Source organism: Empidonax traillii, unplaced genomic scaffold (assembly GCF_003031625.1).
Source record: "Empidonax traillii isolate 1590-97213 ecotype Southwest subspecies unplaced genomic scaffold, ASM303162v1 scaffold3481:size12766, whole genome shotgun sequence".
Classification (NCBI taxonomy): domain Eukaryota; kingdom Metazoa; phylum Chordata; class Aves; order Passeriformes; family Tyrannidae; genus Empidonax; species Empidonax traillii.
In genome coordinates this window covers 1,310-12,766 of record NW_020958674.1, presented here as the reverse complement: position 1 = coordinate 12,766, position 11,457 = coordinate 1,310, and the positions used below count along the sequence as shown (strand labels likewise).

The 11,457-nt window shown below is 50.0% G+C and overlaps 1 protein-coding gene across 1 annotated transcript; it reads left to right on the top strand.

The window, feature by feature from the left end:
• The first annotated feature begins 928 nt into the window (after positions 1-928).
• On the top strand, positions 929-1,560 carry LOC114072567 (small basic protein 1-like). The gene is made up of 2 exons (XM_027910445.1): positions 929-986; positions 1,430-1,560. Exons 1-2 carry the CDS (start codon positions 929-931, stop codon positions 1,558-1,560), a joined length of 189 nt encoding a protein of 62 aa, XP_027766246.1.
• Positions 1,561-11,457: the final 9,897 nt, after the last annotated feature.

Sequence of the window (11,457 nt, the reverse complement as noted above, 5' to 3'; positions counted from 1 at the left end):
GGATTTAGCCCCTCTGCCCCCTTAGGTGAGACCCCACCTGCAGAGCTGCCTCCAGCCCTGGGGAACAACAGCACAAGGACGTGGAGCTGCTGGAGAGAGTCCAGAGGAGGCCACGGAGATGCTCCGAGAGCTGGAGCCCCTCTGCTCTGGAGCCAGGCTGGGAGAGCTGGGGGGGTTCACCTGGAGAAGAGAAGGATCCGGGACAAGGAAGAATGGCCTCAAGATGATGGAGGGCAGAGATAGATGGGATATTGGGAAGGAATTCTTGTCTGTGAAGGTGAGGAGACCCTGGCACAGGTTTCCTAGAGAAGCTGTGACTGCCCCTGGATCCCTGGAAGTGTCCAAGGCCAGGTTGGATGGAGCTTTGACCAGCCTGGGATAGTAGAAGGTATCCCTGGAACAAGATGGACTTTTGGTCCCTTCTATCCCAGACCATGCTGGGATTCTATTCCATGACTCTCTGAGCTTCACTGTCAGTGCACCAGTCAGGGTTGGATGCACTCTGATGGATCTGATACCCCACTATTGTCCATTGTGTCTGTGCCTTGCAGAGCTTATCAGACAGTGCCCAGAGCTTATCAGAAAGACTCCCAGACTGAATTCCTGCACGCCTGGGGAGAAGCTCTGCTTCCTGGTGGCTCCATGTGTCCTGGCAGCCACATCCCAGTGGCCAGATCTGGAGCAGGGAATGGTCCCCACATCCCCCTGGATCACAGACCTGCTGCCAGGTGCCTTTGTGAGTGGGACCAGCAGGTCGGGGTGACACTGAACACACCAGCAAACAAACAGCAACTCTCTGGAGAGGGGTTTGCTCTGGTTTCTCCTCTCGCCACACCACTTGTTGTGGCTCTATAAAATCCGGGGCCTCCCAGGTCCCCCACCCCGGCCACCTCAGGCACACTCCTGAGATCCTCCCTGGCCTCCAACCATGAGGGTGCTCTGCCTGCTCTTTGCTGTGCTCCTGCTCTTCTCCTTGGCCACCCCAGGTAAGACAGGGACTGGTGGAGGTGCAGAGAGTGGGCTGACCCTGGAGGCTGTGGGTACAGATGGCAGTCTCCTCTCCAGCCTCTGTGCTAGGGGATGAGCGAGTTGGTTTATCTCACTCAGCTTTGGCCCTGGGGATCAGGTACCTGCAGGCAGCTCTGGCTGATGACTTATCCCACCTATCTTTGGGTTTGGGATGAGATGAATGCCACACTGCAAATCCCATCTCTCCCATTCATGCATGGAGTGGTTTTTAAGCGCCCAGTGGTCCCCCAGCTCAGTGGGGAGAGAAAACGTGTCCTATTCTATGTGAGCCTAAACCAAAGGTACCTGGTGCCTCAGTGCCACCTGGGAGCCAACAAGGAAATAAATTTAGGGGTTCTGCCCTCCTCCACCCCCATCATTTCCCCTCATAACCCATTTCTCTCTCTCTGTCCCCCGGCAGGGCAGGGGCAGCCCAAGAGCTCTTGTGACGGGTACTGCTCCTACGTGTGTGGCAAAACCGACGAGTGGACCTTCAGCCCCTCCTGCGGGAAGATGTACTGCTGCGTGCCCTCACCCAAAAAGGGGAGATGATCGAGCAGCACCTCGGGGTGGAGCTCCCGGGGCGCTGCTCTCGCCGGCGCGACCGGGACTGCTTTGAAGTAAAGATGGGCAAGATAAGATTTCTGTGTGCTGTGTGGGTCATTTGCCTCCTGGGAGGGGAGAGCCTGGGGAGTTTGGCAGCCAAAACTCACTCGGACCATAATTTCAACACGCCCCTGACAGCCCCAGGCGTTTCTGAGCCGTGACACCACAGTGACACACGGGAAAAGCAAAGGCTTTGGGATTTTTCCCGTTGCTTCAAAGAGCAGTGGTGGCAAAGGCCGCCAGAGGCTGACTGGTTGATATTGTGCCTCCCTCCTCCACAGGTTGAGTCCCAGTTAATTTTTAGCCCCCACAAGGCCCCTTCAGTCCCATTCAGCCTCTGCACTGGGGTTCTCAGTCCCATTGGGGGTAGAAATTGGAGATAAACAGCCACCACCTTTCCACTGCACCCCAGAATCCCATTCCTGGGCTGCCCATCCTCATCCCAGTGCAGCCACTCAGGTTTTGGGGTCCTGTGGTTGTCCTGGACACCCTTGTACTGACCAAGTGACAGCTCAGCACATTCTGTGACCAGATTGTTCCACTGGGAGTCACCAATAATGGAAGAACAGATGAGGATTTCTGCAGTGGTCCCTTCCCCACCCACTCCACGTTCACTCCAGGTGTTCTGCAGGGGACATGGAGTGATCTGGAGTGGGGTGGCTCAGAGAACCCCACAAAGGGCAGCCAGACAAACCTCTGGAGCTGAAGTGACCACAGGCTGTGGTCAAGATTCACCTGATCCCAGACAACAGGATAGGAAAGAAGGAAAACTCCCCTAAACAAAGAATGGGTTGGTGACACTTCACAGACACACAAGGTTAAAAGACTGGTTAAAAATTGCAGAAAGAAATGCTGAGCAAATATAAAAACCTCCTTTGCTGTTTCTTTGAGGTTTTTCATCAAGAAAAAAAAATCAGAACTGTAAGAGTGAAAAGAAAAGCCACATGGAAGTGAATGAACTGCAAAATGGGGTTTTGAAGTGGTGCCTCTTGCTCTGCTGCCTCTCCAGCTTTCAAAATGTGTCTGCAGCTAAAAAAGTGCCCCAAACCAGCAGCTGGAGCAACTTGGTCTAGTGGAAAGTGTCCCTGCCCATGGCAGGGGGGTTGGAATGAGATGGGCTTTAAAGCTCCATTTCAACTCAAACCATTCCATGATTCCATGGTATTATAAATTCTGGCTATGCCAAGAAGCAGATTTGGGAAAGATTTCACCTTTTATAGGAGAAATAGCTGAATATTTATACCTTACAGAGCCAGTACTGATAAATTACTGGGTTACAGGGGTTTTCATGTGTTTACAGGGAAAAAAAAAAACCTCAGCAGCTACTGGGCTTGGATCAAAGTCATTCCCTGGGAAAGCCACTGTGCAGCATGGATTCCACTGTACCTACACTCCACACCTTTGCAGGAGCAACAGGGGATGGAAAGGCCACTACTTTTGCACTTAATTCCAATAAAGGAGTTATATAAAAATGGGGAAACTGTTAAAAAGAGGACAAAATGTACAGCTGAAAGAGTTGAATACTTGCAAACGGATTCTTTGCAAGCAGTGAGGGAGCTGTTTAAGGCCACTGTGATGGAGACTCGGTGAAGATGTTTGACAGCTGTTAAAAATGCCCTGAGAAAGAGCAAAAGGAAAAGGTCACAGCAGAACAGTGGGATGAGGGAGGCTGTTGGAAAGGGAAAGCTGAAATTGTGTCCAAACGTGGAAAATAGAAAAGATAATAAACTGGGCCTGACAAAGTGTAAAACACAATAAGGCAGCTCAGCTGAGAACTGTGGGAAGAGCTTGCAAAAGGCAGGGAAATCTTCTTAAAATAAGTCTTTCTTCTTTTTCCAAACACATCAGGAACATGAAGCCTGACAAAGAGTGTGTTCAGAGCAATAAAACCAATAAAAGCTGAGGCCACTCCACAGAAGCTGAATGAAATATTTGCAGCTGTGTTCACCTTGCAAGAGAGGAGGGAGGCCTTGGTGCTGAACTTTTCTTTGTAGAGACTCACTGAGGGACTTGTCTTAAATGTAAATAAAGTGGAAGAGGGGAAATAAGCAGCAACAAATCACCAGCATCCAGATCTTTTCCCTCAAAAGAAGTCTGAAGGGAATTCATGGATGAAATCCCATGCTCCAAAATGCAGTCTGTGATCTCTTCAGCCTGGAGAAGAGGAGGATCAAGTGAGACCTGAGAGCCCCTTCCAGTGCCTAAAGGGACTCCAAGAGATCTGGAGAGGGATTTTGGACAAGGGATGGAGGGATAGGATGAGGAGGAATGTATTCCCATTGCCAGAGGGCAGAGTTAGATGGGATATTGGGAAGGAATTCCTGGCTGTGAGGGTGGGGAGGCCCTGGCACAGGTTGCCCAGAGAAACTGTGGCTGCCCCTGGATCCCTGGAAGTGTTCAAGGCCAGGTTGGAGCACCTGGGCTAGTGGAAGGTGTCCCTGCCCATGGCAGGGGGTTGGAATTAATGATCACTGAGGTCCTTCCCACCCAAACCATTCCATGATTTTATGATCCATTGCTTAAGGAAATTTTACTCTGAAAAGATGGGAGATGCTGGTTTTGTGGGGACAAAACATCTTAAAGGGTCCTCTGGGATTACAAGCCAGGATTAAATATACCAGTTTAAATATAATCACATGGGGGAAAAAAACCAGGAAAATCCTATCCTAATACCTACTAGAGTTCCCAGAAGGAGGCAGCAGACTAGAGAGACTGGGATTCAAAAGGCAGGGAGCAACATTATTAGGCCAAGATGCAGGAGGTCATGGGGAGCACTGTGGGGGTCACTGTTGGGGATACAGCAGTAAATTTGGTCATAAAAGATCCCTAAAAGGAGTTGAGTGGAAAGATGGCAACATTTTTTACTGGACTGACCTGTTGAGGGTAATAAAGGTGAGGGCTGTGGAAGGACCTTGCTGGTTTGAGGATCTGAGTCCTAACGTGGCTGATGAAATTCAGTGCAGATCAGGCACACAGGGAAAATGCCCCTAATTTTATGTGTCAGATGAATGGTTCTGTGTTGGTTATTTGATTGACAGGGAGAGACTGGGAATGCAAGAGGAGGAGAGAACAGGGAGAAGCATCATTGCACTGTATTGCTTGATAAATCTTGCGAATTTCAGCCAGATATTTTGGTTGTTTTGTTTGTTTGTTTGTTTGGTGTTTCCCCATGTGTTTACCTCCTTTTAATGACAGTGAATGTCCCCATGCAAGAAGAGGGAAGAGCTGGAGACTTGTAGTACCACTCAGAGAGTGAAACCCGAGCCCTGGAGAACCTTCAGCCTCTCCCTTATGTTGGGAAGCATCAACTACAAACAGCCCTGATGGATCATTTCTTTGTTATTTATTATATAAATTGCACTCAACCAGAAAGGCTTCCATGCTAAAAAAAAAAGAGCCAGTGCAGGCTCTCCCCTGATCTCTGTCTGTGGTGACACGTGGGTACAAGTGACAGGGAAGCAGATGGGCACATTAACAGGAATCACTGGGCCAGGCATTCTCATCCTGCCTGGCATTCCTCCCTCTTCCAGGGCAGATGCACTGACTGTCACTACAAGGAAAGACAGATCTTGAAAATGTGTAGCACCAGGCAATCTGGTAACTCCAGATTTGTGTGCAAAGTGGGGCTTTTACCGCTCTCTGTGGTTTGATTCTTCTAAAATGTTTCTGTCGAAGTTTTATTTCACTGAAAATAAGGTACAGAGGAAAACAGTAGGTTGAAAGAAAAAGGATCTTACAGCCAAGATCCAAACTGTTATCATGGAATCACAGAATGGTTTGGGTTAGAAGGGACCCTAAAGCTCAGTTCCAACCCCCTGCCATGGGCAGGGACACCTTCCACTGGACCAGGTTGCTCCAAGCCCCGTCCGACCTGGCTTTGGACACTTCCAGGGATGGGGATCTAATTCAGGATCAGATCATGATTCCAGTCCTGTTCTATTGCTCTCTGCAACTCCCTGACAGGAGTGGGAAGCCAGGTGGGGTCAGTCTCTTCTTCCAGGGAACAAGTGACAGGGCAAGAGGAAACAGCCTCAAGTTGTGCCAGGGGAGGTTTAAGTTGGATATTGGGAAAATTTCCTCATGGAAAGGGGTGGTTAGGACCTGGCACAGCTGCCCAGGGCAGGGGTGGAGTCCCCATCCCTGGAGGGATTTAAAAGCTGTGTAGATGTGGCCCTTGGGGACATGGATCAGTGGTGGCCTTGGCAGTGCTGGGGCACTTGATCTCAGAGGGCTTTCCCAACCTTAATGATTCTGTGAGTCTATTTAGTCCATAAATATGAGAATATCTCTGCTTTCTCACTCAAAAATATGTTTTCTTTTCTGCAATGGCTTGAGGCTACCAAGACATGTGGATGATTCCAGACACCCCAAATCAAGGTCCTGGATCAGTGGCATAGAGAACATCTTAAAAGAGATTATTGACAGTGGCCTAATTCCACCGCATGGAGGACTAAAATTCCTCTGGAGTTGGTGAGAAGGTGTTTTGACAAGACCAAAATCACTGGGAGGTCAGAGCTGCTGCTGTCAGAGATGTTCTACATTCCCCAAATCGTTTCTTTTTTAGGAACTACCAAAAAAAGTGGGAAACCCAAACTGTCAGTTTTCAGCCCCTTTTTCTCATCTGCTGCAGAACTTTTGGTTATGTGGGGTTTTTTCACCTTTCCATGTATCCATTCCCCATCCAAAGTCCACAGAGGTCACCAGAAATGGTACCAGTTTTTTCCAGTGTGTTTTACTGGAGGAGAAGGAGGTGGGAGCTGCCCCTTGGCCTGGGGGGGTTTATCACATTTCCAGGAGCTCCTTGAACCCCTGCAGCACCTGCTGGTCATCACTGGGTGGTCTCTCCATGCTCCCTTTTAGGTCCCTCTATCTACTTTTTTCACTTTCACCTTTTATTTCTTTGTGTTTCCTCACAATCCTTGGGTTTCTCCAATCCTGTGGCTTTTTTTTTTTTTTTTTTTTTTTCCCACAATCCAAGGGCACCTTCAGAAGCCACAAGATTTCAGTAGAGCTGATCATTACCAGCACTGAAAACCCACTGTGAGGACACAGGAAAGGGGAACAGGACATCAATCAAGAGACAAAATGACCCAGTTTTCTAAATGGAAGGTACCTCTGGTGACTCCACAGGCTGAGAATGGTGAGGATGGATGTGATTATCATAACAAGAAAGGCAAATATTCCCTTTACAGACCCTGCTGGGGCTTCTCTATTCCCACACACACCTGTGAATGACTCCACCAGGCCCTCTTGTAGGTGCTCAGGTGAGAATCCTTTGGGAACTAGAGGGCAGGAATGATGCTCTCCCAAAGATCCCTCTAAAGAAGGTCTCTGGAAGATCCTGAAGGAGGTGAGAAATACTGCACTGCTCATTACCAAGCCATGGGAACAATAGCCTGCCATCATTCCATCAGGATCTCTGATGGATGCTGATTTCTTGAGCCCCAGGAGTGAATCAGGCCCTCTCGGGTTTTGCTTTGAGACTCAGTGGGGAAAGGGACACCCAGGAGGGTGTTATTCCAACCAGACCCTTTTTTCACCCAGCACTGCCTGAATTCACTGTGAGAAACAGAGAGGAAAACTCCATCTGTTTAACACTTCCATTAAGAAATTTGTGGAAAAAGAGCAGTGAGTTGTGATTCTAATAGATCTTTTGGGCTGGGCTTGGAGAACCTGCCCCAGCGCTTTAAATGGCATCACAAGGACAACAAGGAATAACATCTTCTTTCTCTTTTTAATTATTGAGAGGAGGGGGTGACAACTGGGTTACACAGTTGGGAATCTGCTCCCAGAACCACCATGGTGCCTCCTCTTCCTCAGGTGCCTCCTGCTCAGCTCCTATTTCCCCTTCCAGGTGGGTGGGACACAGCAGTAGTTCCTGCAGTCGGCGGAGAAGGACCAGGTGTCCACGGCAGCACATTGCTTGGAGCAGTACCCCACGTCAGCACAGGTCTTCCTTATCCTCCCATAGCCTGCAAGAGGACAGAGGGAGAGTGGTTGGGTCAGGAGAGGTGCCTCTGTGCCCCATTTCCACGCCCTCCCATCCCCTCCACGGTGGGTGACCTCAGCAGGATGAGACCCTGCTCGTAGGGAGGTCCCGCTCCACGTTTCCATAGCTCCTGCCCAATCCCAGCCCTAAAGCAGGAAGGGATCAGAGGGGCACAAGCCTGAGCAGCTCTTTGTACACCTTCTCCCCCCAGCTGGTGGGGGCAGAGCCAGTGGATGACACAGGTGCAGTTTGGGAGAGATGCTCCCAGGAAGAGCGGATCCATCTCCTTCATGAGGGACACCCCAAGAGCAAAGGGGATAGAGATGCTCCTCTGTGCAAGATTTCAGCAAGTGCCAGGCACCAGGGTGAGAAGCTGTTGGTCCAAAACACCTGTGAAATCATGTCCAGAGTGAATGGACTTTGGGATGGGAACCCTTTTGAGCCCCAAATCTCCCTTTCATTCACCGAAGAGGGAGGTGAGAGCCAGAAGTGAACAGATTGATTTTTTGTTTTAAAGACTCATTTGTATGAACTTAGAGCCCCATATGAGACAGCCTTGGGGTAACCAAGTCATGCCACAGAATCATAGAGTGGTTTGGGTTTGGGAGGCACCACGGATCCAGATTTGCAGGAGACCATCACCCATTTGCCCACCCAAAGGACACATTTATGTGGGCAACAAAATCACAGCTTTTCAATACAGTGGAGACCGTGTGTGCTCAAGCTGCCCATGGCCCAGTCTGACCCTCCTCACCCTAGTCCTCCCACCCTTGTCCAGCTCCCCTTCCATTGCAATCCACCCTCTTACCTGGGGCAGCCAAGGAGACCAGGAGGAGGGCAGCGAAGACAAGGTAGAGGAACCTCATGGCTGGAGTTGAGCTGGGATCTCAGCAAGGCTGGAGAAGGAGCTGGAGAGAGCCTGAGCTGGATGCTGTGAGTAGCAAGGCTGGGGATCCTCATATTTATAGGGCAGAGAGGATGGTCTGGGGGAGGTCCTGCTGCTCACGGGGCCTCTCACGGGTCACTGCACAGCACAGCCACTGGCCCCTCCACCCTGCACCTGGAGGGTGCACCTGGGCATTTTGGCAGGGCTCTTGCTCTCCCCAGGCCTGGGATCAATCCCCAATTCAAAGGAAAACCACGGGGTGTGACAGGAGGGAACGGGGAGTAGATAGAACAGATGTGCTGGGGCAGAGGGACCTCGCAGGAAACAAGATCAATATCAAAGGGCTGCAGGCCTTTCCCAACCTTTGGCAGGGATGCAGCTGCACGAAATAGGGCTGAGACATGGCCAGGATGCACTGACAGCTCTGCCTGTGTTGTCTAGACCTGTCCCCACGGGGGCTGGACACGCTGACAGGGGCCCTGGTGTGAACATCCAAGGCTTGGGAAGGACCCCGTGTCCATTCCCCCTCGGGAACCATGACTGCAAGGTTCATTTAGCAAACCCCACATTCCAAGTAGCCTGTTCTGTTGTGCCCTCTCACCCCCTTGATGGGTAGGAGCCCTGGAGCTGAGAGCCTTTCCCCAGGAGCCTGGGATGAGCTGACCACCTACAGATACTTGGATCATCACCTCTCCCTCCCAAAAGCCCCCAGGCAGCTCCAGGGTCTGCAGTGTGCTTGTTTTCTGGGGTGGAAATAGCCTGATCCCTGCTGCCAGGGGTGCTCTGATGCTGACAGAAGGTTATTCAGAAAGGAAAACAGAGTGTTTGGATTTCCTGGAGTGGGCACTGATGAAAATTGGGGTGTCCCTGCAGTAATTTTGAGGGTATTCCGTGCTGCAAACTGTGAGTGCTGGTGGTGTCCCCGTCCCTGCACATGTAGATCAGGACAAGAAGAGGTGCAAAGGATGGTGAAAGCTAGAGGCTTATTTTTCAGGCAGAAAGATAGGAATTTTACTGGGAATTTTGCACTGTAGAAGGAGATGAGTATATATGAGTGGGAATATGTGACAGCAGTGTCACACCTAGAGGTGTCCTAAAAAAGAGAGAACTTTGGTTTTCCATTTTCACAACAGAGAAGCAGATGACACATGAGAGAATGATGAACTGAACAAGGAAATTCTTCTTTCCCACTGCCCATAATGGTGCAACTCACTGTGCCATGGACAAGATGAGAGAAAACAGCCTCAAGCTGCACCAAGGAAGGTTTAGATTGGATATCTGGGAAAATTGGTTCACTGAAAGGTTGGTCAGGCATTAAAAAAGGCTGCCCAGGGCAGTGGTGGAGTCCCCATCCCTGGAGGGATTTAAAAACCTCATGGATGTGGCCCTTGGGGACATGGGTTAGTGGTGGCCTTGGCAGTGCTGGGGGAATGGTTGGACTTGATGATCTTAGAGGGCTTTTCCAAACCTAGGTGATTCTCAGATCCTGTGATTCCATGGCGTGGTTTACTCGTCTTTAGCTGACCTCGTAAATTAACTGTCCTGGTGCAGGGAGCTCACTGTCCACATTGGTACATTTTTAGCACAACCCTGGCCATGCTTTGTTCCAAGGCCACTTGACACTTCTGCAAAGACACTTCATGTGTCTCCAATGTTTCTGGGATCTGGTCATCCTGCTTTGAATGGAAGAGAGTTTATTACTGGGGATGTTACCAGGGTACATCCAGTGGCCTCAGGACCAAGTGGGTCATGGAAGTGTTCAGCTGTTCAACAAAGATGCAACTGTGATGATTTATTGTGTGTTACCAAAAATGCACCAAACCACAGAGGTCCAGAGGAGGCCAAAAAAGTGCTCTGAAGGTTGGAGCCCCTCTGCTCTGGAGCCAGGCTGGGAGAGCTGAGGGTGTTCACCGGCAGAAGAGAAGGATCCAGGGAGACCTTGGAGCCCCTTCCAGAGCCTAAAGGGGCTCCAGGAGAGCTGGAGAGGGACCTGGGACAAGGGATAGAGGGACAGGACAAGGGGGAATGGCTTCCCACTGCCAGAGAGTAGGGATAGATGGGATATTGTTAAGGAATTGTTGACTGTGAGGGTGGTAAGACCCTGGCAGAGGTTGCCCAGAGCAGCTGTGCCTGTCCTTGGATCCCTGGAAGTGTCCAAGGCCAGGTTGGAGGATGCTTGGAGCAACCTGGGCTAGTGGAAGGTGCTCCCTGCCCATGGCAGGAGGTGGAACAAGATGATCTTTAAGGTCCCTTCCAACCAAAACCATTCCATGAATCTGTGATCATGATCCCAGTTCTTCCAGATCTCAGCTCTGGGCTCTCTCCAGCAATTCCACCTCAGCTGGAAATTTGGTGCCCTCAGCAGTGAACAGAAAGTCTAATCCAGGATAATAAATGCATCAGTTGAAGTGCCTGGCACTTGATAAACCTGTTTGTTGTTTTTCCAGAAGGAAGGATTTCTGCCTTTCCCAGAGCAGGATGTCATTGTACCATCACAGGCACCTTGTTGCCCGTTGCAGCCCCAAACCTCTCCTGCAGAATCCTTGCATTACCAGGCACTGGTTATTCCAGCTTCTCCACCAGCTGGTCCTGTCTTTTGCAAAAAGGAAAAGCCAATCTCCAGTGTCCTCCAAAACGCTGCAGTCCCTTTCATCCTGCTATTTGCAAATTCAGCAAGGACAACCTTTATCCCATTATGCAATTTTCTAATGGAGACCCTGGGTAGCTCAGGACTCAGAACAGCCTTCTGAGATGTCCTTCTCCCATCATCATCACCATGGTAACTGGAAATTTATTAACTGCTGTTCATAAACCGTTTTCCCTTCATTTCCTTTAGGCTGTGATCAATACTGGGAAAACAAAAACCAACTCAAAATCGAGACAAAAAACACCCAGTGTAAAAAATATGATGGAAATGTTTCAGACACCAGGTTTGAGAGAGACCCCTGAGGAACCTCAGTGCCAGAGC